General features: G+C 55.2%; 3 protein-coding genes across 3 annotated transcripts; 1 reads left to right on the top strand and 2 right to left on the bottom strand.

Moving 5' to 3' along the window:
- Nucleotides 1-3517: 3517 nt before the first annotated feature.
- Nucleotides 3518-5512, top strand: LOC311154808 (pepsin A-like; the record flags this gene model as incomplete). Its single annotated transcript, XM_084207579.1, has 9 exons — nt 3518-3573; nt 3667-3811; nt 3988-4105; nt 4219-4337; nt 4420-4619; nt 4740-4856; nt 4930-5068; nt 5143-5235; nt 5323-5512. 9 exons carry the CDS (start codon nt 3518-3520, stop codon nt 5470-5472), a joined length of 1137 nt encoding a protein of 378 aa, XP_084063705.1. The 3' UTR covers nt 5473-5512.
- Nucleotides 5513-6011: 499 nt separating this feature from the next.
- VWCE (von Willebrand factor C and EGF domains) lies at nt 6012-11758 on the bottom strand (the record flags this gene model as incomplete). Its single annotated transcript, XM_084208732.1, has 20 exons — nt 6012-6430; nt 6535-6625; nt 6731-6813; nt 6907-6997; nt 7148-7230; nt 7299-7395; nt 7566-7651; nt 8037-8154; nt 8321-8406; nt 8515-8602; nt 8801-8883; nt 8972-9065; nt 9139-9446; nt 9546-9695; nt 10080-10196; nt 10262-10378; nt 10497-10625; nt 10895-10984; nt 11058-11152; nt 11649-11758. 20 exons carry the CDS (start codon nt 11756-11758, stop codon nt 6012-6014), a joined length of 2535 nt encoding a protein of 844 aa, XP_084064858.1.
- A 1535-nt stretch (nt 11759-13293) lies between these two features.
- On the bottom strand, nt 13294-25525 carry DDB1 (damage specific DNA binding protein 1). The gene is made up of 27 exons (XM_084208559.1): nt 25380-25525; nt 24629-24777; nt 24410-24526; nt 22940-23161; nt 21587-21701; nt 21391-21488; nt 20539-20697; nt 20107-20190; nt 19839-19955; nt 19407-19509; nt 19236-19311; nt 19048-19156; nt 18652-18830; nt 18408-18571; nt 18220-18327; nt 17804-18011; nt 17613-17708; nt 17330-17441; nt 16763-16886; nt 16362-16526; nt 15925-16019; nt 15631-15801; nt 15050-15159; nt 14721-14890; nt 14508-14610; nt 14162-14285; nt 13294-13872 (listed from the first exon to the last, which is right to left on the bottom strand). Exons 1-27 carry the CDS (start codon nt 25438-25440, stop codon nt 13789-13791), a joined length of 3423 nt encoding a protein of 1140 aa, XP_084064685.1. The 5' UTR covers nt 25441-25525; the 3' UTR covers nt 13294-13788.
- Nucleotides 25526-25591: the final 66 nt, after the last annotated feature.

Below are 25591 nucleotides of genomic sequence, written 5' to 3'. Positions count from 1 at the left end.
TGGCATTTTTTAATCAATAATCGCTCTTTGGTTACCCGCGGGGCTCTCCCCGAGCTGTAGCTGCTCTAGGAATTATATCCTTCGTGTTTCCGGGGTGTGAGGGGCTCCGGGAGAGCTGGAGAGGGGTTTTGGAGAAGGGAGTGGAGCGACAGGGAAAGGGGGAAAGGCTTCGCACGGCCACAGGGCGGGTTTAAGTTGGATATCGGGAATATTGCCTTCCCTGTGAGGCTGGTAAAGCGAGATGCCCAGAGAAGCTGCAGTCGCTCCATACCTGGAAGTGTCCGAGGCCAGGTTGGAAGTGGTTTAGGAAGCACATACAGACCTCGGCAATATCCCAGAAATTCATAAAATGTCGGGTTCTTCCGGCCGGATCAAAGCAAATTCCTCTGGAATACCTGGATAGCTCCTCCTCGCATGACACAGGAATATTCCTGAGAAAGCTGCAGTCCCATCACCCTCTCCACAACCCCAGCTTTTCCAAAAGATGCTTGGAAAACGCTCCACTTTTCCACCTGTAACTCCGCGTTCCCAAAACCCGAGCGAGGGCGAGGCAGGGGAAGAGCTCCATGATTTCTGCTCCTTCGGGAGACTTTGGAAGTCTGGGCAAGGTCACCCAGCTGTTCCAGAAGTGCTGGGATCTGGGAAAGGCACCTCTGACCCCACCACCTGGGAGGTGTTATGTAACAAATGGGAGTCATATGATCCCAAATAATTCTGGATAAATCAAGCACAGTTTGTTCCCAGCGTGGCTGATAACCGGGTCAAACCCCCAGTGCCACGGGAAAGAAAAGGGAGTTGACTTGCCAGAGGGGAAAAACATTTTCCAGGCTTCTTTTGGAACGGTTTCCACAGGCCTGGAGAAGCTGGAAAATGTTTAATTAACGTTTTATATTAAAACATAAGGTTTGAGGAGAGGGGAAAATTGTGTTTGGATTTGCATGGAAGAAATGGAAAAATACCCGTTTAAAAGTGTTATCCAGAAATAAATTTGGGATAAACAGGTGGTTTTGGAAGGGTATTCCCATTAGCTGCTTATTAATATCCTTAATTTCCACAAAAGATGGTTCCACATGTTTTTTTCCCTTGGATGATATCTTAGTCCCAGCCAAAATCACCCACAGCAGGTAGGAAAAGGTGACCCGAGGTGAGAAAAGAACCCTGAAGTCCTGTTCTGCCAAATTCCATTCCCACATGGATCAGCCAACATCCCTGGGCTTCCTTGATAAGTTAATTAAATATTTTTAATCCAGTCCTGGAAATTTGACACCTCAGGAGCGTCAGATTTCCCTCCTTTCATCTGACAGCTCCGATAAAGCACCCATGTGATAAAAGCCTTTAGGGAAGGGACAAGAAAAACTGGGAACAGGGCCTGGAAAAGTTGACTTCATTAATCCATTTCCAAGAAAAGCTCTGTCTCCATAAGGGGAATTTTTTGGGAGGCTGCAGAGATAAAATTAAGGAAGTTTTGTCAGAATGAGTTTTTATGCCCTAAAAGCCTGAAAATCCCCCTTTGATCCAGAGGGTGATTCCCATGGAAGTTAAATTCATCCCAAGGGGTGTTTCCACATCAAAATGACATTAAAAATCTGAATTTTCCCGGTAAAAGCCTAAATTCTGGGAGGGTTTTATTGCCTGGGAATCCTCACCCAGCCCCGGCTGCATCAGCCGGGAGGGAAAGCTTCCAGATCCATCTTTCCAGCTGGGGGTTTTTGGGATCTCGGCATGCTGTGGTGCCCTCTGGTGCCAAGGAAAGCTGCGGCAGGGAGGCCACCTGCTCCCATCCACAGAGCTCCCAAGCACCGGGATGGATTATTCCAGGATCCAGCATGTCATGCCCTCCATTTCCCCACCAAGTTTGGGAAAATCCAGGATTTCTCTCGCAGGAAGCCATTTCATGCCCTAAAACGGGGTTATTTTTCCATCCTCACAAATTTTATTCTGGATTTATAAATAAATCCAGCAAAATAGTGCTAAGATAGTGCTAATATAAGTAAATAGTGCTAAACAGCAATTCCCATTTTTTCCCCAGTCCTGAATTCCCCAGCTTCTTCCTTCTGTGGATATCATCCATCCAAAAATCCATCCCTGTCGATCCATTGTTCTGCTTTGATGGGCTTTACCAGCAGCACAATAAGCTTGTCCTGGAACTTCCATAATTGGGCAAATGTGGGTTTTTTTCCCATTGAGAAAACAGGAATCCTGATCCCCAAGGATGGCCATTCTGGGAATCCAATGGATAAATAGCTCTGGGAAAACTTCGTATTTTTGTTTTCTCTCTTATTTTGGCCAAAAAAGGAGGAAAACTTGGTAACTCCAAAATCTACAGGGACACATTCCAGGTTGGTTTCTCCAGCCTGGCTTTGGACACTACCAGGGATGGGGCAGCCACAATTTCTCTGGGAAATCCATTCCAGGGCCTCACCAGCCTCACAGGTAAGAGGTTCTTCCCAATGTCCTGTTTTCCAGTTTGGAGCCATTCCCCTTCTCCTGTCACTCTATTCCCACATCAAAAATCCCTGAACTGGGGGAAAACTGGGACGAGCTGGGGGAAAGCCAAGCTCTGGATGCCTCTGGATGAAGGTCACAGGAGCAGGATTGGGCAACGTGGCTTCAGTCACGTCACCACGTGCTGGATCCATGGCTCCTGAACGGTCACCTTGTCCTGGAGGAGATCAAAGGCTCCCTAAGGCTGGAGCTGGCATTCCTCCCTTGGAATCAGCCCCATCCCAGCTCAGAATGATAGGAGAATCTGAGGGTGTGATGCTAGGTTGCATTGGGGGAGTGAAATGAAGAAGAACCTGGATGGGGAATGTTGGGAGAAAAGGGACGGAGCACTGGATTATCCCTGAGGGAAAAAAAAAAAGGAGGATGGGATGTGTTGTAGGGGGCTGGAAAGGAGAAAGTCTTGGCTGATTCTCAGGATGGAAAATCTGGACCGGGCAGCCTGAAAATCCTTCATGGATCCTTGGCAAGAGGAGAAGGACCTGCTGGAGAGACTTTGGAGCCTCTTCCCGGCACTTTAAGGAGCTCCAGGAGAGCTGGAGAGGGACTTTATAAAAGGACCTGGACTGACAGGACAAGGGGGAATGGCTTCCTAGTAGCAGAGGATAGGTTTAGATGGGATATTGGGAAGAAATTCTTCCTTGAGAGAGAGGTGAGTCATTCCTGGGAATGGAATTCCCAGGGAAGTTGTGGCTGCCCCATTCCTGGAAGTGCCTGGCTCAAACCCTCCAGCAAGGAATTAGAGGGTTCAGGGTACAAACAGCCCTGCATTCCCACCAGCTCCCACAGAATAATCGCGAGTGCTTCCTGCCCATCCCAACATACCTGTGGCCTGAATCCCCCCAGGAATACGAGGATCCCCCACCTTGACATTCCCACCCCCTTCCTTAAGGACATTTTGATAACCATCCCAGGAGCAGTTTGCCTTTCTTATCGGGGCCTCTGGCCAAACACTGGAGCCAGGATATAAGGAGCGGGGCCGGGATCGGAGGCACATTTTCCGTGAGCTCCCACCATGAAGCTGCTCCTGCTCCTCGCCCTGGTGGGCCTGGCCCAGGGCTTCCAGACCAGGTGAGCGCCAGGGGGGTCCCCAAAACAGGGATGTGGGATGCGCGGTGATCCCAGTGGCACATCCCAGTGATGCATCCCGGTCCCTGTCCACAGGGTTCCCCTGAGGAAGATGAAGTCGCTGCGGCAGAGGCTGCAGGAGCAGGGATTGCTGGAGAGCTACCTGGAACAGCATCCCTACAACCTGGCTGCCAAGTATTTCCCGGGCATCGCTGTGGAGCCCCTGGAGAACTACATGGATGTGAGGGGCTGGGATTGGGAACTGGGATCACAGGGGGACACTGGCTACACCCCCATCCCATTGGCCTGTTATCCATTCCACTAGTCCCTTCCCCACCCCTGTAACTTATTCCATTAGCCCCTTATCCTTTCTCCTTTCGCCATCCCCTTAACCCCTTCCCAATTCCATTCCAACAGGATGAGTACTTTGGCACCATCTCCATTGGGACCCCACCTCAGGAATTCACCGTGGTCTTTGACACCGGCTCCTCCAACCTCTGGGTTCCCTCAGTCTTCTGCTCTAGCCCAGCCTGCAGTAGGTGTCTGGAATGAGTCTGGAATGTGTCCCTTTGGGAGTCTTGCATGGCTCTGCCCGGTCTTTCCCAAGGGACAAATCCCAGGCACTCCCCATCCTTCCCACCCCCACAGGGAACCACAACCGCTTCAATCCCGCGGAATCCTCCACGTTCCTCAGCACCAATGACACCCTGTTCATCGCCTACGGCACGGGAAGCATGACCGGAGTCCTGGGATACGACACCATCAATGTACGGCCAGGCGTTCCAGCCCCCTCATCCCATGGGATCCCATGGCATCCTGCCCATACCACACCTGTCTCCTTTCTCCCAGGTTGCCGGCATCAACGTCCGCAACCAGATTTTTGGGCTGGCTGAGACAGAGCCAGGGGATTTCTTCTACTACACCCCCTTTGACGGCATCCTGGGATTGGCATTCCCAAGCATTGCCTCCTCTGGAGCCACCCCTGTCTTCGACAACATGATGATGGAAAACCTTGTGGATAGGCATCTTTTCTCTGTCTACCTGAGCAGGTAAATCCCAGCCCAAGCTGCTGAGGATTTCTCCCTTTTCCCTCACACTGGCTCCATTTTCCAATGGGAATGGAGGTGTTAGTGGGCTGAGAACCACCCCAGATGGATCTCCCTTTCCAGGGATGACAAAGGAGGGAGCTTTGTCCTCTTCGGTGCCATCGATCCCTACTACACCACCAAAGGCATCTCCTGGATCCCTCTCTCTGCTGAAACCTACTGGCAGATCACCATGGAGAGGTATTCCCAGTATTCCTTGCCCTCCAGCCGGTGTTTTGGGGAGCCCAGGCTCACTCTGCATCCCTCTTCCCAGTGTCTCCGTCAGCGGGACTCCAGTGGCCTGTTCTTCGGGATGCCAGGCCATCGTGGATACAGGAACCACTCTGCTGGCTGTTCCTATCCGGGCCTTCCGGACCCTCATGAAGCGCCTTGGTGCCAGCTCCAGTGGTGAGGTGAGACCTCAGGATGCTGCCTAGGACATTTGATCCCAGCTGGAATGATCACTAACCTGCCGTGTCCTCCCCAGATCAGCTGTGAGGCCGTCAAAAACCTTCCCAGCCTCACCTTCCATATCAATGGCCAAGAATTCCCACTGCCGCCCAGAGCCTACGTGTTAAGGGTGAGCATCCCACTGGGAATGGGTTTGTGGGAATAGAGGGAGAGATCCAACAGCTGGTGACCACCCCCTTCCATGTCCTTGGAGCAGAGTAACGGGTACTGCAGCCTCGGATTGCAAGGCATGGATGTGCCCACCGAGGAGGGCGAGCTCTGGATCCTGGGGGATGTCTTTATCCGGGAGTATTACGTCATCTTCGACAGGGCCAACAACAAGGTGGGGCTGTCCCCGCTGCCCTGAGCTGGGAAGGGAATCCCAGGTGTCCCCAGCTCGGTGGCTAGCAGGGCTTGTCCCTTTTCTGGCACTACTGCCACCACTGAGGACAATAAAGGTGTGGAGAAGCGCTCCTGTGCTGTGTCTCTCTGAGAAAGCCAACACATCCCTGGGAATGTGGTGTGTCCCTGGTGCCACCCTCAGCTGCACCTGCCCTGTGCCCCAAGGATGGGAGCCTGGATGTGGCTCTGCTCATCCCTGAGGAGCTCCCAGCCTGGGGGACTTGGGGCAGGACATGTCCCTCCTGTCCCCAAACCCTATTCAGGGTGAGTGGGCTGAACACATCCAGCACTGCCCTCATCATTCTGGAAAGCCACTCATCCCAAAATTCCCAGAGAACAAGCCCCAGGGCTCCACGTGCTGGGGTGTGCAGGGATGAGGGGACAGGGAATAAATACCAGAGTGACTTTATTGGTGGCAGGGGGACAGCTGCTCCCTCCCCAGGGCCAGGCCTGCTGGTCCTGCAGACCCCCTTTTCCTCCTTTCCTTCATCCTCCTTCTCCTCCTCACGGGGTTCCAGGCACACCTGGCGCCTGGAACCTGGGGCTGTCCGATGGCACTGCAGAGGGATCCTCATTCCTGGGGGGTCCCTGAGCCTCGGGGCTGCCCATGGGATCGGGGGAGCCTGTGGCCTCACAGAGGGGATCAGGAGGTGCAGTGGGTGCCAAGGGGTATCCAGAGGGACTTGGAGTGGTTGGAGGGGGCATCCCAGCCCCCAAAATCCCTGGAGAGGGGCCAGGGGGGAGTGTGGATGGAAGCAGGAGCTGGGCCAGGCGGTAGCGGCGGTGTTGAGGGGTGCCAGGAGGTAAATCTTCAGGGACTGGGGACTGGGATGAGGGTGGAGGTGAGGATAGGGACTGGGATGAGGATGGGGATGAGGATGGGGACAGGTCACTGCCCTGCAGCAGGAGCCGGATGTCTGTGGCTGACAGAGGGAGGATTTTGGTCAGCACCCACCTCTTTCCCAGGACCCCCAGTCCGGAGGGGGCACATCCAAGTGCCTGGGGATGGATCCGGGAATCCCATTACCTGGGCAGGATGGGCAGCAGCCCACGGGCAGTGTGTGGGGCTCAGAGCAGGAGTGGGGGCACAGCCTGTTCTCACAGCTCACCTCTCCAAGCTGGAAAAACAGGCATCAGCCAGCCCAGCGCTTGCTGGGATCCAATGACACTGGCACAGGCACCGTGGACACAGGCATCCCATGGGAATGGGCGGGATGTCTCACCTGGCAGGTGCAGCGGGTACAGGGCTGTCCCTCGGGAATGAAGCTCTGGCCGTTCTCCACCTTCCTTCCCTGGTAGTTGCAGTCTGCAGGGACCAAGGTCCAGAGGGGGTTTTGGGGGACTCAGGGAGATTTTGGGGAGGTTCAGGGGGATTTTGGGGACCCGCCCCAGCTCATACCCTCACAGACAGGGCAGCACCGACCCTCGGGGTGGAAGGGGTAGGAGCACACGATGGCACATTCCAGAGGCGAGCAGGCCACCGAGCCCAGCTGCGAGAGACGGGAGAGACCCGCGAGGGCCCGGCGTTAGGAACCCCGGAGCGCCCCCGGAGCTTTTCCCTGCAACGGAGCCAAAAACGGGGCTTCAGCCCACGGGGCAGGAGCTGCAAATCCTCTGGGAATGCCCGGCCCAGCCCTCACCAGGCAGATGCAGCTCAGGCAGGGATCCAGCGCCGACGGGAAGGTCTCGTTGTTGGAAAAGATCCTCCCCATGTAGGTGCAGCCTGCGGGGAGAGGGGCTCAGGCGGTCCCCGGGCGGCTCAGAATCCCGGAATTCCGGGCGCGCCCTCACCTGCGGAACAGTCGGGGCAGCACTGCCCGGGAATGCGGATGGGATAAGGACACGTCTCCACACAATCCGTGCGCTGGCAGCTCACGGAGCCGTCTGCCTGCAGGCGGGAACACCCTGACAGACACCTCGGGATTCCCAAACCCGCCGGATTTGGGGGATTTGGGGCCTGACAGGCCACGGGCATCCTGAGGGCGGGAATGGAGCAGGAGCCGTGCGCTGGGGCAGGGATAGGGAAGAGGGAATGAAGCAGAGCAGGTTCTCATTCACCTGGCAGATGCATAACTCACAGGGATCGCCCGGAGACCAGATCTGTCCAACGGGAAACTCCACACCGTTGTCATCCAGGAAGCAACCTGGGTAGGATCCCTGTTCCCAGCTGTCGTGTAAAACCTACCCTTCCTGTCCCCAGGGGTTCCCTATATTCCACCCTTCCTGATCCTAGATATTCCCTATCTCCCACCCTTCCTATCATCAAGTATCCCCACATCCTACCTGTGTCCCCCACATCCCACCCTCCCTCTCTCCAGCTGTCCCCCCTCATCCCACCCTGCCCTTCCCCACATCACATCCCCAAATGTCCCAACATCCCACTCTCCCCATCCCCAAGTGTCCCCCACATCCTCTATCCCAGCTGTTCTTCCCATGCCATGCCATTCCCGTTTCCCCCAGCTTTTCCCCCTCATCCCTCTCCCTGCCCCTCCCTGCCCATTCCCAGCTGTGTCACTCATCCCGACTCACCGGCAGGGGCTGGAGGGTCCCGGCAGGTGGAGCAGCACTGCCCGGGACCCAGCTGCCGCTGGTGCTGGGGACAATCCAGCATGGGGCAGGGAGTGAAGGAACATTCCACCTCTCCTCCCTGGGGACACGGGAATGGGTCACCTGCTGTCCCTACCATCAGCCCCGAGCGAAGCTGGCATGCCCCCAGTAGGTACTGGGAAGCACTGGAGTATCCCCGGGGATCCTCATCTCTGGGGACCTCCCAGCTTTGGGCATCCCCATCCCTGGGGACATCCAGGACCCACCTGGCAGACACAGGTGGTGCAGTCGTCCCCATCCAGGCTGAACCGGGCTCCGTGCGCATATGTGCGTCCCCGGAAATTGCACTTTTCTGGGAAAAGGGAAAGGAGTGGCGCTGGAGAGCCAAGCACAGCTCTTCCCTCACCCCCAGCCCAGCCTGGGGGTACTCATGCCCCCAGACTGGGGGTCCTGGGATCACCTGGACTGCAGGAGCAGCAGTCAGCTGGAGAGGGGCTGGGGCAGGATCCTGGGGGACATTCCGGGGAGAGGCAGGAGACATTCCCGGCCTGTGGAGGGGAACGTGGGGCTGGGAAAGGGGACCTTGATTCCCCATGGAGGGATGAGGGGAGGGTGTCATCAGCTCCAGAGCATCCCAATCCATGGTTGAGCCAGGATGCAGGATGAGGGTCCCCAGGGATAAGGGTCTCCAGTGCTGGGAGGTTCCCAGGGTTGAGGGGGGATTCTCCCATCCCAATCCAGCTCACCAAGCAGACGCAGATGGTGCAATTCCCATTGGATGGGGAGAAGACATCGCCCTCGGCCCTGGCCACTCCCTCGTGCAGGCACCCTGTAAGCCATGGGGGTCAGGGGTGTCCCCCTGGGAATTCAAGGGGGGCCATCCTGGGAATTGGTGGGATCAGGGGGTCAGGACTCACCCGTGCAGGTAGGGCAACAACCCCCAGCCGGAGTGGGAAGTGGGTGGGAGCAGGGAACGGAGCAGCTCACTGTGTCACAGAGGACTTGTCCCCCCTGCCAGGACATGTGGTGGCTCATCCCAGGTTGGGATGGTGCCATGGGAAGGGGTGGGAGTGTGGATGCTCACCTGGCAGGTGCAGCTCTGGCAGCCTGGCTCTGTCCAGCGACTGCCGGGCTCCCGAGAGATTCCCCGGTGCCAACAATGACGGGATGGTGGGATGGAGGTGCCAGGGGCTTCCATGGCACGTGGGGATGGCTCAGGGGACAGGGATGGGGAGGAGGGAGGGAACTGGGTACCAGGAGCTGCCACAGGGAGGTGGGGAGAGGGGGAGCCCCTTGGGAGCAGGTGGGAGCCAGGAGGGAGCAGAACAAGGGTGGGTGGATGCTGCAGGGATTGCAGGATGGGCGATGGGGCCAGGATAGATTTGGGGTACCCTAGGAAGGAAATCAGGAAGGCAGAGACATCACTTGGGGCTGGCAGGGAGATGGGAGCATCCCACTCTGCTCCTCCAGCCCAGAGAAGGACATGGATACCTTCACAGGACACCCTGTCTGCGCTGAGCCGGTATCCGGGGCGGCAGGAGCAGCGGAAGCTGCCGGGAATGTTGTGGCAGCTGTGTTGGCAGGAGCGGCGCATGCCAGGCCGCCGGCACTCATCCACATCTGCACGATAAGGGAATGTGGCTGGAGGTGCTGCACCCTGGCATGTGGCCCAGGAAAGAGTCCGGAGGACCAGGATGGGCCCTCAGCATGGCCCACACAGGGATGAGGATGAGGTGGCAGCACTGTGGTCACGGGCTGATGGACACCTCCATCCCTGGGGATTTGTGGCACGATGAAGGGAGGGGGTCTGGCACAGTGCCCACAGACTCAAGGCCAGCTGCATACCTTGGGATTCGTGGCATGGAGAGGGATAAGGGTTAAGCATACATGCAGGGGCTCAGTGACCACCTCCATCACTTGGGATTCATGGCATGGAGAGGGAAGGGGGTGTGGCATAGTGTTCAGGGTCTCAGGGATATCTCCATCCCCTGGGAGTGATGGGAAGAGCCCCATCCCAGTGCTCACCCACGCAGGAATGCCGATTCCCGTGGAGGTGGTATCCAGGCCGGCAGGAGCAGCGGTAGCTGCCAACACTGTTCTCGCAGCGGTGCTGGCACGGCGTGGCCTGGCATTCATCCGTGTCTGGGGGTTGGGATGAGGGTCAGGATCCCTTGGGAGCCCCAGCCACCCCCTGGGACCCCACGCACCGCGGCAGCTGCGGCGGTCAGCAGAGAGCTCCCGGCCAGCTCCGCACTCGCAGGCGAAGCCTCCCTCCGTGTTCACGCACGTCCCCTCGCAGGCCGCGCTCTGGCACTCATCGATGTCTAGGGGGACCCAGGGAACGGTCAGATTTGGGGCGTGGGCACCACGGGGATGCCCACTCCCATGAGGATATACCACTCCCACTCACCATACCCATCAGGATATACCCCTCCCGCTCACCGGTGCAGCGGACGCCGTTGGCCGTCTCGGCCATGGAGAAGCCAATGGGACACACGCGGGCGACCTCCTGGCAGCCGCCGTGGTTACAGGACAGGTCACAGCCGTACTCTCCGCAAGTCCCTGGTGGTTCTGCAACATGGACATGGCGTCCACGGGGTACCCATGCCACCCTAGGACCATCCGCTTCCCATCCCACGCCCTGGATCCCCCAGGGATGGGGACAGTGCCACGGAGAGGTGACAAGGAGCCACGGTCACGTCCGTCTGCTGGGATTTGTGGCATGGAGAGGGAAGAGGGTTGGGCATGGTGCCCATGAGATTGTGGCCATCTCCATCCCTTGGGATTCATTGTGGGTGTGGAGAGGGAAGGGCATCTGGCATAGCCACTTCTCTCAGTACCTGGGCAGGTGATTCCCTGCTCTCCATCCGGGCACATGCAAAGGTTGGGAGCGATGCAGGAACCACCACCGCAGCCAAAGGAGCAGAGCGCTGTGGGAATGGGAACAGGAGCTCTGGGAATGGGAACAGGATCCCCACAAGCCCCCCAGACCCCTGTACTCACGCAGGGTGCACTTCCCGCTGCCCGGAGACAGCATCCAGCCAGGACAACATCCGCTGCCAGAGCCTGGGAAGCAGACGTGGGGCCCCACGCGGCGCCTGTGGGACACCAGAGCCTGAGGCCACCCTATCCCGAGCCCCCTGCATGGAGCAAAGGTCCCAGGAATGTGAGGACAGGAGGACAACTGGAGCAGTCAGGATGTGCCCATGTACCGGGAAGCAGAGCATGGCACGGATCAGAGGAAGGTAGGATAAGGTGGGACAGAGAGGGGACAACCACTTCCCAGCCATCCTGAACATCCCAGCACGTGGTGACGGCAGAAGCACCCCCCGGGTGGACAGGGATACGGGGAGCAAGACAGGGAAGTGGGGAGAAGGGCAGGGATGAAGGGAGAAGCACAGGGATGCGGGGAGCAGCGTCATGCTCCCCTGGACCCGGGAAGAGGGAGGGAATTGTGGGGTACCAGCCCCTCCGGCTGGGACCCCTCCGGCCAAGCCCTCCTGCACCGGGAGGCAGGGATAGCCGGAGCTCGGCAGGCTGCCCATCCCAGGTGCAGCTGGAAGAGGGAAAAGGAAAAGAGGGGAATCCAGCTACCTCTCCACGGCAAAGCTGGCCGGCTTCTTCCTCGCGGGATACACCCTGCCCTGGCCGCTGGAGAGGAACAGGGACACACAGGCAGCCTGGAAGAGCAGCTCCACCAACATGACAGGCGGCTCCAGCACGTCCCGGCGCCCGCCTTCCCGCCTGCCTTCCCGCTGGCCCTTGGCCCTGCTCCTCCTCCTCCCGCCGAGCCGGGAACAATGCGGGATTGGAGGGGGGCGAGAGCGGGGGGGGTCGCCAGCGGCACCCACCCACCCCCCCCCAAACCCACACGGGGGGCGTGGGGTCACCCCAAGGTTGTCCCGTTCAACTGCGGCGAGTGGTGGCATCCCGGCCATTCCTGCCCTGGCTGCGCGTCGGGGAACGGGGTCCCCCCTAGGTTTGGGAAGCAGCGGGAAAGGCGTCCCCCCTTCTCTCCTTTCCCACATCTGGCAAAGATCCGCCATGGCCTCTCCCCACCCCTCCTCCTCCTGCTCCTACTCCTGGAGGCGCTGGGCCGCTTTCCCAGCCCTGCACGGGGACCCACGCGGCGGAGAACGGGGCCAAGTGGAGCCGGGATGGTGGGATGCATCCAGGAGGGAAAGGGATGCTGCGGGACACCCCACTCTGGTGACCCCCAGATTCCCACCGGCCCCATGCCCCCATCCCAGGGCAGGGAATGAACCAAAGGTTGGAGGCAGGTAAATGATTGACCCCATGGAGCAAAAGGCGCTGCTGCCTCCAAAATTCCCAATCCAGCAGGGATTTCTCCCCACAAAATCCTGCCAAGGGCTGGGATCACCCAGGCAAGACACAGACCCCTTCCAAATAAAAACCATGGTGGGGGGGGTCACACTGTTTTTTAGGAACCCAATGCAGCCATGAGAAGCTCCTGTCCTAAGGGAATGTGATCCCAAATGCCTGGGAAGCAGCTCCAGTGGCAGTGGATAAACAATGAACCAGCCCTAGCCAGCAGCAGTTTTATCCCATAAAAAGCAGGGTGCCACCTGGCACGACCACCTCCAGTTTTGGTGGGAAAAAAGAGCGCTGCCAGTACCTGGGCTGTGCTGCTCCCTGGGCCACCCAAAATTTGGGAACAGGCTGCTCCAGGCAGGTAAACAGAGCCTGAGGTAATAAAAGCAGCAGCACAGAGTCCAAGGTCACTCCCTGCTCCCCCAGCTCTCGGAAGAGATGTCCAAATATAGCCTTGTCCCTGCGGTCTCCTCTGAAAATACGGGATGGAAGCGGGAGCCAGCGATGATTCCAGCCCGAGCTGTCTCTGGGAGGGAAGGATTTGGGAAAAACCTGCATGGAATGGGACTTTGGGAGCACTTAACCAGGGGCTACAGGGGAGATCCAGGCTGGAGAGAGCATGGTAAAATCCAGAATAACCCCCAAATTCCATGAGAGATGTGAAGGAGGTGGGAGACCACGAGAACTATTAATGATAGCCAGAGGCCGGAAAATCCAGCTTTCCCAAAAAATTCCATTACAATCTGCCTCTCAAGGCACTCACAGTGCCACTGGCAACCAGGGAAGGAACTAAAATTTCCTACAAATCCAAGAAAAGCCAGAAAAATGCACCCGGAAAACAGGTGTCCCCAAGATCCCAGAGCCGAGGACACGGATATCATCATTCCTCAGGACAAAGATCTTTCGTCTTGGACTACTTTATTTGGTAAAACTCCAAAATCAGCAACAGCTTAAACTTCCCAGAACTTCCCTCCCTGAGCAAGGCATGGATCCTATGGAGAGAGAGTTATCCCGCTCGACTCCAGCCTCGGCTGCTCCTCCAGCTTTGATTCCTCTTCCAAAAAAACACAAGGAATCAAAAAAAAAAACCCGGATCAAAAGCGAAACCAAAAGCCAAAAAAGTAACAAAGTATCTAAGGACACCAGGGAAAAGGGAATCCAGGCGAGGGCATTAGATCCCAGGGGATTACCCAAGGAAAGGGAAAGTTCTGGGCCCAGCCAATTCTGCAGAATCCATAAATCCCAGCAGGAGATGACTGACACCTCCCCAAATTCCTAACAAGCTGCTTCCCCTGTGAGATTCCGTCCCCCTCCAGCCACTGCTGCCAGTGTTGGGCACAGCTGGGGAAGGATTCCCTTGCTCCATGTGGAGGGTAGGGGTAGGGAACAATCCCGAGTCCTGCTAATGGATCCGGGTCAGCTCCTCTACGATCTTGATCAGGTCATCCACGGTGGCTTCCCTCTTCATCCCGCTTCCATCGTCGATCTGCACAGGGAGGAAAAGGCATTGGAGACATTGGCAGGTGCCAAAAAACATTCCCAGATCATTCAGGAAGGTGTGGATTTAGCACTTCCCACAGAGGCTGTGGCTTCCCCATCTCTGGAAGTGTTGTAGGCCAGGTAGGACAAAGCTTGGAGCAACCTGGTCTAATGGGAGATGTCTTTAAGTCTCTTCCAACCCAAACCATTCCATAACTATACAATTCCATGATTTACTGAGCCTGGATTCCTGAGCAAGATCCTTGAAGGATGCAAGGCCACATTCCCAAGCTCACCTGCAGGTTTGCCACCACTTCCTGCATCTTGGGCCTGCTGATGTCCAGGAAACTCTCGATCAAATCTCCATCGATGAATCCCGTGGCTGGTTCCGTCTTCCGTTCGGTGTGGAACGATCTCCAGGTGCCACTGTCAAGGAGCCAAATCCACAGGGAATAACACCAGCCCTGGACATGGTTAATGGTGGGATGGCAGTGCTGGGTGAATGGCTGGATTCTGTGATCTCAGAGAGATTTCCCATCTTTAATTCCAAGATTGCTCAGGGCAATGGCAAACCCGTTCCCACCCTTTCCAGCTGGTAAACTCCAACCAGCACAAGCTCCTGGCTGGAATGCTTAAGGATATAAGGAATGCTCAATCTTCCCCACGCTCTTGATGACTTTGTTGAGCCTGTTCTGCATGTCCAGGAGCAGGTTGTACCAGCTTTCTGACAGGGATGTCACCAGGCCTGCACAGGAATAACGGTCATGGGAATGTGGCAGGGGGTGGTGCTGGATGAGCTTTCCAACCTACACCATTCCAGGATTCTGCAGGGAATCCTCAGCCCCCGCTCCTTACCGATCATTCCATTGACAGTGCCAAAGAGCACGGATCCCTGGGTGGGCGTGGAAGTCTCTCCCAAGTTCTGCATGACCAGGGATCCATGGCAGAAGACATTGACGAACTCTCCCAGGTGGGATAATCCCACTTCCTGCAGGTGCTGCCGCTCCTCATCCGTCGTGGCCGCGCTGGAATCCCAAACATCAGTCCCAGATGGGGGCACTCCAAAACTTTCCTTTGCTCCCAATAGCTGGGAATGCTCCTCCAGTTTTCCTGAGGATCCCATAATCCATCCCTCCCAGCATGTGCTGTCATGTCACATTCCATCCCCATCCCAACCACTTTACCTGTCCTTCTGACACACGAACAGATTGAAAGCATTCTCTGCTCCCAAGAAATTATCATCATCCAGGATCTCCACGGCACTCATCCAGTTTGGATTGAAATCCCGGGCAATCTGGAAGGGGCCAAGAAGGGACATGCTGTGTCCAGGTGGCCTGGCCTGGGATCCTGCATCCTCATCCCACCCAACACCAATATTCAGGAGCAAGGCGGGATCCAGCATGTCCCTCTCTGCTCCAGGAAGCAGTTGAGCAGGAAAGGCACTCCTGGAGATGGTCCTAGACCAAGTGGCACTTGGATAACATCCTGGGAAAGCGTGGAGCAGCCTATGCCAAAGCCACTGCAGCAATTTAAACCGCCATTCCAAGTGGACACCAGGCATCCCAGATGGCACCTCCCACCCACCAGGCACCAGCTGCTCTTCCCACAGCCAGTTCCCTGGAAACTGAGGGATCCATTTCTCCAGAAACCACAGGGATCCATGTCAAACCTTATCCACTCAAGCCAAACTCCTCCTCTTATCCCCTCCAACACCATTCCCTGTGCCCAGAGCCGTCAGAATTGATTCCTGGCACCGCTTCCTTACCTCCTCGAAATTCCCTTCCATGGGTTTGTAGGCCAGGAGCAGCACGGAGCGCATGAGGTCTCCCACCAGGATGAAATCCCCCTTGGTTTTCAGGTACAGGGCCATGATGTTGTTGTAGTGGTTGCACTCCGTGCGCAATTCCTTCTCTGCTGTCCACTCGTACAGGCGGACCTGTGGGATGGGACACGGATCGGGATTCTCCATATAGGAGCTGGGATATGCTCCTCAACAGACACCTGGCTGACATCCAGATCCACAAGCACGCTCCCAAAAAAAAGTCAGGGCCTTGCCTACCGTGCTGTTGATGCTGGCTAACAGCTTCCCATTGAATTCCACCATGGAATACACAGCTCCCTTGACCTCCTTCTCAGCCAAGCTCTGCAGCTTCCCTGGAATAAAGCCAGGCATTACTTGGGTTGTTTATCCAAAGAGTAGGAAGTCAAGGGGGTTCAGCTGAGCTGGCCTGAATTTTGCTTCCTAAAAATACTGTCTCTGAGGGGCACAAGTGACATGGAAAGCAAATCCCAAAATCCAGGGCTGGTGAGGGATTCTTGGGCATCTCTAGGAGGCAGGGGGAAAAGGGAGCACAGCACCTACAGTTCCTGACAACACGTTCCTTGGGAAAAACTGCTTGCTCCTGTGACACAAGCTCTCTGGGGCTTGAGGAGCTCATCCCTGATCTCCCACCAAAATAAGCTGGATTTTTCCAGGTGAGAACACCTTGTTCTTACCATCGGAGTAGTGGAAGACGACGATCCGGCCCTGCTTGGGCTCCGCTTCCTCAGGATACACCATGGCAGTGCCCACAATAAAGTAGGTGTTGGGATCCTTTCCCAGCTTGCAGGAGACCAGGCTGAGGGCGTACTCATTTTGCAGGAATTGGTGAGCATGGAGCACTGGGGGAAAAAAAAAAGTGGGACAGGTAGGAACAACTGGGATCCCAAAGTCCTTAAACTGAAAGCTAAAGACACATCCTAGAGATTCCCTGCTTTACTCCCCACCACCTTGTGCCATCAAAAATTGGTCTTCCCTAAACCTTATGGCTGATGTTCCTACAGGAAAATGCTTTGGCTGAAGCTTCTCAGGGCTTCTCCAGGATGGGAAAAGCTGGATTTTGGGATGGGACAGGTACCTTCGAAAGTGTGCTGGTCTATGATAAGCAGGTTGTGCACTTCCACCTCCTCTCCGAAGGATGTCTCATGTGGAGCTGTGCTGCTGGAAAACAGCTTGCTGGTGCTCACGCTGCTGGACAAGGCCTGGGAAACAGGAAAATCCATCACATCCCAGTGCTACTTGGGATATCCACACAGCCTCAGGTAGCCAGTGAGTGGGAAAAGGGATGGGAGAACAGGTGGAGCAAGGAATGAGTAAAGGGACACGCTCCCTGCTCCTGCAGGGCTGAGTGATGGTGTTAATCTGAGTTTAAAAAGAGCTGGTTTCCAGAGCTGGATCCTTGGGAAAACTTTGGAGACTGCACAGAAGCCGGTATGGGATTATGGAAGGAGCAGCACCCAAAAATAAAGGGGATCAGGTGGAACAGTGGCTGTGCCACCCTCTTGGAGAGATCCCACCATCCCATTCATCCCCAGCTGAGGAATGGGACTGGACTCACAGCCTTGGAAAGGAGGACCATCAAGGAAAACCTGGATCAGGAATTCTGATCCCCACATCATAGGGATGATCCAGCCTGGGATCTCACCTGGGTGCTGGCACTGGGTCTGAGTGCTGTGGTGCCTCCACTGGCATCCTGCACCTCAATCCGGCTGGAGAGCACCCCAAAGCACTGGGATACCTCCTGGTAGCAGATTTTCCTGTGGGACAAACAGAGCCATGTGGGTGGATGAGCCAGGAAAGACCATTCCAAGAGCTCTGGAAGCAACAAGAGCTGTCTTTTTGCTCCTGGGATGGCAACATCACCCCAACCCTTGTTCTGTGCAGCAGAGCACCCTGATACCAGGAATCCTCATCCCAGGAATCCTCACCTGGGCGACTCATAGAGGGGAACAGTGCGGATGTGCAGCTTCTGGATCTCATCAATGGTGCCAATGGTCAGGGTGCTGTTGTTGGCCAAGGCCAAACTTGTGGGAAAAAAAATCAGGGAAAACTGGGTGAGACAGCAAGAACCTCCCTCTCCTCCATATCCCTTCGGATCAGGAACTCGTGGTGGGCTCACCTGTCGGGATATCCGTCGGAATTGAGGGGGCACATGTAGTTGACCTCCTTGAGGTTGACGTTGGAGAAGACCAGCTTGTGGTTGCTGCTGTAGATGACGGTGGGGCGATCGGAGCAGGCGAACACGTTGGTGGTGGACAAGGAGCGGAATGTCCTCAGCACTGTGGGCTGCGTGCCCAGCGTCACCTTCTTCCTGTCACTCAGCAAGCCTGGATTCAAAGGGAAAAGGGATTGGGATATGCCACAACACCTCAAGGAAAAAAGGATTGCAGGTAAGCACACTCCAGATTTAAGAATTTATCTCCTTCCTCCAGTGTGCCGGAGAAATCCTCCAGCCCGCCACCAGTCCCTGAGCATGAGGCTGAGAAAGCAAGGAAGATCTTTCCCAAAAAACTGGAAAGGAAGGGAAAAGGTCACCTGTCTCAAGGCTGAGGCCGAAGTAGAAAAGAGCTCCGTCCCCCAGGGCACACAGGAGGTAGTGGCTGCTCTCGAAGGTCGTCATCAGGATGGAGCGAGGGATAATCTCTGTGGGAAGCAGGCAAAGGGATGGATGAGGTCACTCAGGACATGGACAGTGACCACTGCCACCCTTGGGAGTCTCCTACCTCCTCCCAGCATCTCCTTGTGCAGCAGCTCGAAGGATGGGAGCTTCAGGATGCGGGCAGAGATGTCAGTCCAGAGCCCGATGGCACAGAGTGGGGACATCCCGTTGGAGTCTCCCAGGGGGGTGATGTCCAGGCAGGCCACCTCATGCTCCATCTCTGTGCAGCTGAGAGGAAGAAGAGAGGACAGGTGTCCGCCTGGGTCCCAAATCCCAGCGTCCCAAGAACCCTCGGGATGTGGGCTCACCTGATCTGCCGGAGCTCCTGGGGCCGGATTTCCAGGTAGTACAAGGCTCTTCCCACGGCCACCACCACCTGGTTGCTGTTGCAGGAAGCGACACTGATGTTCTTCCCATTGGGCTCTTTCCACTCGCTCACCAGGGATTTGGGCTCCTGGCTGACTAGTCGCACGGAGGCAGATGTGATCTGGGAAGAGAGGCAGGAAAAATCAGGAAACAGTGTTTCCAAGATGGGTGTCACAGCAAGAATCTCCCTCTTTCCATATCTCTTAGAAACATGAACTCAGGATCCTGTTTGCTGATCCCATCAGCTCAGGGAAGCACTCCAACCTCTGCCCTGGATATGTCACAATCCACATGGCACTAGGAGAGCCATATCCATGTTCTCCTCATGTTGGATTTACCTGGATCAACTGCTGATGCGCCACGTTGCCGCAGAAGAACGTCTGCTGGTCATCCACAAATCCTGTGAGCTCTGTCTCTTCCACTTCCTCTCCATTCAACATCAGAACCCTGAGCAGGAAAGGGAATTCCCATTAATTCCTGCTCCAACATGGGGCTGAGAGCCTGGATCAGCTCATCCCACCTTTACCTGGTCTGGCCAACAAATGACAGCACCAAGGTGTTGTCTGTCTCCCGGTGTGGATCTGACCTCAGTGGCCACAATCCTGCAACAAGGAGGCCACAGTTCCTCACAATTCCACATCTCAACCTCATCTGTGCCCACCGTGTCCCCCCTCCGGCTGTGGAGCAGCTCCCACACCTTTAATTCCTGGCAGGTCGATGCTGGCATGCTCATGGATCCCGATCCCGTTCCGGATGATCCGCAGCGATCCCTCTTTGAAGGCCCCAGAGCAGGTGACCAGCTGGAAGAAAAGCAGATGGACTTTACCAGCTGTGGCTGGGAAGCTCTCCCACTCTTCTCTGGGAGGTCCCGTTTCTCATGGAAATGGGGAAGCCATTCTCAAATCATGGAATCCTGGAATGGTTTGTGTTGGAAGGGACCCAAAAGATTCACCAAGGCCAGGCTGGACAGGGCTTAGAGCAACCTGGTCTAGTAGAAGGTGTCCGTGCCCATGGAATGAGATGATCCTTAAGGCCCCCTCCAACCCAAACCATTCTGGGATTCTATGGTTTTATGGACACACTCAGCCAAAAATTCCCAGCAGTGAGGAGGGAAAAGCAGGAATATTACCTGGCCTTGGCCTTGCCTCTCCAGGTCCACCACGCACATGTCCACGATGGGCCCGAGGTTGGTGAAGGTCTCCATGGCCACCACGTAGGATCCCTGCTCGTTGCTGTCCACATTGAGCTGGAAATAAATACTGGAATCAATTTCTGTCTTTCAAGAAGCAGGACAGGGGAAGGGTGGGCAAGCAGAAGACAGGAAAATGTATCCACATCTCCAGGTTTTGATGGAAATTGAATCCCATGGGAACACACAGCCAGGAGCTGCCACGTACCTTCACGAGTTGGGAATCTCCAAGCCTGGAGCCAACAAACACCACTCCATTATCCAGGTAAGTCAGGCACTCTGCAATGGATGTCTGGGAAATGGGAAGAGGCAGGTGACCCACCAGTGGCATGGAAAGGTCCTGGCACACACACAGACACACCTTCCACCACTAAGCTGTTATCCAACAGAAAAACCCTGGGCATGGTAAGGGGATTTAATCCCTTCATGAATCCCAGAGTCCAAGCTCCTCCCAGTACAAGTACCACAAAAAAAAAAAGGGAAGGAGGTGTAAATTTAAGTGCCTACAGGGACTTTCCCCAACAGTTCAGGGCTGTGACAAATGTGAGGCTCCCAAAATTACCACTCATTCCTGAAAGGAGCCTTTCCAGATTTGGGAGAATCCCAGGCAAGTGCCAGGGATGGCCCAGGTGATTCCTACCTCTCCTAACAGCTCCACACGCAGATCCTTCAAGGTGACAGTGCCGTCCATCTGCTCCTCCTTCTCCAGGAGCAGCATGAAGAGTCTCCCTTCCATGTCTCCCAGCAAATACCGCGATCCGTTGGGATCCACGCGGTTGTGGCACACGATGGTGCTTTGCTGCAGGGAAAGAAGGGAATTCTAGGATTCCACTGGAACAGCCCCAAACCAGTCCCCAGAAGTTCTGTGTAGGTGACACACTCCCAGCTCCAGTATCCCACCCATTCCAGAGCTGCAGGAGCAGACTGAGACCTTCAGGCATGAATATTCCTGTTTCTTCCACAAAGATATTTAACCTGTGCTCATTTCCATCTTAAAAGGACCTTTGGATGGCAAATCCAGCCCTCTTTCAGCTTGGAACAGCACCTCAGCAATGCCATTGGTACTTCCTCCTCCTATTAAATGTGTCAAGTGGCCTGTTATTCCCACAAAACCCACAAGTCCAATTGCTGTCCCAAAATCTTTAAGCCTTTTCTCCTCTGAACAAGTCTCCAAGGGGCTCATCCATGTTTTCCACTGCCTGAAATGAAACCTGGCTCTGCCCTGGAACTGTGCCCAGACCATGCACTAATTCCTAATTAATCCCATCCCCTCGGGCCCAAACAAAATTCCAAGAGCTCTACAGAAAGAGGAGGCACACAGGGATCATGGATGTCCCTCGGCCCCCAAAAACGGTGACCAGGAAGCCAAACCTCTGGAAGTCCAAGTAAGTGGCACTGTTAGACCACACCTGGGACAAGAGGGGCTTGAATTCCTGGCTGGAAGGCCTGGGAAAGGAGGGATTTTTTGGGCTGCAGTCCTGGATCCCCTCACCTTGATGATGGGAGGAGCGATAGCCAAATATTTATCCCCATTGTGGTAGGTGATGGATTCCTGCCCGATGATAATGGCACCTCCGAAGGGCTCCGGCACTGCGGGACACACAACAAACATGAGACAACCTGCCTGGAAAAAAGGAGCCATCCAGCCTGGAAAAACATGGGAAGATCTTTTACAAACAAGGCCCAACCTGCAATGACCATGGAGGCTTCGGCCTCCACATTTTCCTGCTTCCAAGGACCCTTGTTGAATTCCTTCTCCCGCAGGGACACCTCATATGTCTTCACATGGCGGCCCTGGGGGTCCTGGGAGAGAAACAAAAGTGGATGAGATTCCAGAACTGAGGAAATTCCACCTCACTTCCTGCAAAAACACCCATTCCAGGGAGCTTCTGCGGCTCTCATCTCCTCATCCTCCCCCACATCCACATGCCACCACTCTCCCAAATTTTTCCATATATAATTACCCCCTGAGGAAATCCCTGTGCTGGAAAAGACTGGGAAGCATTTTTCCATTGTTTTACAATGATATTACAATGATATATTACAATGATATGGGAACTGATATTCTGGAATTTGTGTTCCTCTGACAACCTGGGAACAAGTGGCATAATGGAGTATCACCCCGTCCTCCAGCTCTTGCAAACCTTCAGGAATTCAGGGGTTTTTATCATATTTCCCTGTAGTTTCAGAACTTCCCAAAAATTATCCCAGCTGCTGCTGTCCCATTCAGACCAATCCTGTCATAATGGGTAATAAATGGAGAAAGAATCAAGGGAACAGCTTGGAACCATTCTCCTCTCCATAGGCAAAGACTGAAACAATCCAGAGGTTTATGAATCAGAACTGACATCCTGCTCCTGCTCCAAGGGTTCAAGTTGTTTTGACATAGATCATGGAATCCTTAAAGTTGGAAAAGCACTTTTCTAACTGTTCCCCCAAACTCCAGGTATGTGGTGACAAAGTGGTTTCCTCCCTTCAGGAAATTTGGGGGGGATCCAGCAGTGCCCAAACAAGGAATAATGGAGCCACTGCTGGCATGGGATTTCAGCTAAGCTTGGGATAGGCTAGAATTTAAAGGAAAGCTAATCCCTTGCTCAATTAGAACAGCAAAGGCTCTTTGGATCAAAAAGGCATCCAGAGAAGACTGGGAATGCTCCTTCCATAAGTAGCCGGGTGATGGGAGAGGTTATAAATCCTCTTTACACACCTGGAATCACCTCCCAAAAATACCAAGCAGGCCACTGCCTTTAAGGAAAGGCTCAAGTTTCTCTCTGGGAAACAACTGATTGTGGATCTTGCTGGAAACATCCCTAAACTCCTCCTGGGGGGTATAACAAGGAAATTTCCCATCCAAGGCAGAGCTGCCCAGGAATCCTGTGGGAAAGCTCTGCTTCCTCCCTTCCCAGAGTTGGAAAAAGGCAGTATGGAGGAACATGGACCTGGAGGAGCTGGAATCATCCCTCATTCTGCCCTCCAAAAAGCCTTTGGAAAACCTTGGGAGCCCTTGGCTCCACCTGGGTTATCCATGGATAAGCAGGCACCTGGTAGACGAAGCAGATGGTGGGAGCTTGGCAGCCGTAAAGGAATTTTACATCGATGACCTGGAGCTCTTCCAGGCGGATGTTGAAGGCCTTTAATTCCTTGTTATCCCGATCCAGGGGGATGACCTTGAAGAGGCCATCATAGAGGCGCAGCCCGATCATCCGGCACTCGGGATCAATGATCCCGATGATCCCGGTCTCCGAGGGGCGCCCAATGCGATCCTGAGGGAGAATTCCAGAGAGAGGGGAAAGGAAAAGGTGATTAGTGCCAGGACAATATCCCTGGAAAACAGGGACAGGAGTTAGCTGCCAGCCCTTAGGTGAGGAATGGCTCCTTGCACACTTCCCAACAGAATTCCAGCTGGGAAGCCAACAAGCCTGAGGAGGAGATGCCTTTCTAACTGCCCCACCTGGGAGAGCTCCCACACCGCACAGCTTCACCTCAAATTCCCACAGGACTCGCTTCCCGGGGAAAATTTGGCATCACAAGGAGTTTAGGCTTTCATTTTCCTTAAATTTAATTTGTTATTCCACAAGGTCTCCCAGGAATATAGTTGAATCCAGGGAAACAACCTGGAACATCCTGGTCTAGTGGAAGGTATCCAGTGGTGAGGGGTGGAATGAGATGATCTCTAAGTCCTGTCTATTGTAAATCAACAGTGACTCTGACGTTGGTGAGGGAGAAAAAGAATGATGCATCTGACTCCATCATCAGAAGGCCAATGAATTACTAATGAATTATTTTATTATACTACACTATGTACATTTCATCTAAACTGAATCTGCCATGCACTCACTCTTGCTCACAACTGCACTCATCTCTCCTTCTCTTGTGACTGTCCCACACACACACACTTCTTGGCCCTGACAGGCCAAGGGAACAAAACATCCTCACTTTGGCTAAACAATCTCCATATTGCGTTCTACGTTAGCACAACACAGGCACAGCAAGCCAGATAAGAATTGTGTTTTCCTTCTTCTCTGCTTCTCTCACAGCTTCTCTCTGTCCAGAGGGCATGTGAATACCACACCTGTCCATCACACCATTCCAGGATTTCGTGTGCTGGTTTAGATGAGATATTGGGAAGAAATCCTTCTCTGTGAAGGTGATGAGGCCCTGGGATGAATTTCCCAGAGAAATTGTGACTGCCTCATCCCTGGAAGTGTTCCAGGCTAGGCTGGATGGGCTTGGAGCAACCAGGTATAGCCCTTCTGTGGGCTGTCCTTGCCCACAGAAGAGAACTGGATGAGCTTTAAGGTCTCTTTTCCAGCCCAAACCATCCCAGAATTCCACGAATCCTTCCAGAGACCAGGACTAACTCTGGAAACATCCTGTGACCCATACCAGATCTGGCAGCCAGCAAGGAACCACCAACAGAGCAGCAGAAATCCAACACCCTGCTGCACCAGGAAGGCAAAACCATCCCTAGGGAAGGGCATTGCCATGCAGGGTGCTGCATCCCCCCTCACCTGCACGTTTCCGTGGGCACGGGTGATGATGTCGATGCTATCCCCGTTCTGCTTGTATTCCAGGATGCAGGCGTTGTACTTGGCCGTCAGGATGAACAGCAAATCCTTGCTCTCCCCCTGCCCCAAAAACCCACAGTCAATGCAAATTCCAGGGGTGGACATTTCCACCCCAGCCCGCCCAGGCAGGCACAGCTCCCTCCCTGTTGTGCCAGCACCCACCTTGGGGCGGAAGAGCTCCATGACGGCGGTTTTCCCGTACATTCCCACTTCCTTGACGGGCCGGAGCCCCTCGGCTGTCACAACATAAATCTCCAGCCGGGTGTTTTTGGCAATCAGCAGGTTCAGGTCCTCTGCAGAGGTGAAATGTCCTGGGAAAAGAGGGGAGGAATCCCAGAGGAGGGATCAGCTGGCACCTCGGGGTGCCAGGCTGCACTTCCACACAGCCTCCCTGGGGCATCCCAAAATCCCAGCAGCTTCCTTCCACAGTGCTAAACGCTCTCAGCAACTGCTTTCCCTCAGCCGGCACTCCTTGTTTTTCTTTCCTCAGGAATCCTCATTCCTGGGGTCTCTTCCCACCACGCCCAGCACTCCCAGGGTTCTTGGGGCTCCCGTAGCTTCCCCAAATCCCACTCTTTCTCACTCCTACTATGGATTTCAGGAGCGCTTTGATCTTTCCTCAACCCCAAAATCCCCCAGTATCCCAAAACCCTCCGGTACTCCAAAACCCTCCGGTAAACCAAAATCCCCGCTACTCCCAAACCCCCTCGTACTCCAAAACGCACCCGTGAACCCCAAAACCCTCCCCGTAATCCCAATCCCTTGCCGGTGCCCCAGACACCCCCGGGACCCCCAGCGCCCCGCGGCACCTCCCTCCCGCCGTGCCCCCCGCACCCCCAGCCCCCGGTACCCCATAACCGCCCTCCCACGCCGCCCCAAACGGGTGCTCCCGTCACCCCCCGCCCCGCGGTACCGGTGACGCAGCCATTGACGGCCGTCGGCTTCTGCGCCGTCACCACGTAGTTGTAGGACATGTTGGGGGAACCGGGAGGTCCCGGCGGGGCGCGGGGGAATCCGGGGAGAACGGAGAGCGCGGCCTCTCCGCCGCCGTCGCCGCCACTTCCGGGAAGTGGGTACACTGGGCCGCTCTAGCCTGCTCGGAGGACTTGAGAGGAGCAGACGAGA

Source organism: Fringilla coelebs, assembly GCF_963513975.1.
Source record: "Fringilla coelebs genome assembly, chromosome: 6".
In the NCBI taxonomy this organism is placed as follows: Eukaryota; Metazoa; Chordata; class Aves; order Passeriformes; family Fringillidae; genus Fringilla; species Fringilla coelebs.
Note: the sequence above shows the minus strand (reverse complement) of the source record. Positions and strands in the feature narration are given on the sequence as shown.

Bases quoted from the DNA above. Each gene is read 5' to 3' on its own strand.
- DDB1 (XM_084208559.1), bottom strand. From the start codon at position 25,440: ATGTCCTACAACTACGTGGTGACGGCGCAGAAGCCGACGGCCGTCAAT. The intron at 18,328-18,407 runs GTAGGAGACTCC...TGCTTCCCACAG, and splicing joins CAAGGAGATGCTGGGAGGAG to AGATTATCCCTCGCTCCATC. The intron at 13,873-14,161 runs GTGAGCTTGGGA...CTCCCTGTGCAG, and splicing joins AAGTGGTGGCAAACCTGCAG to ATCGACGATGGAAGCGGGAT.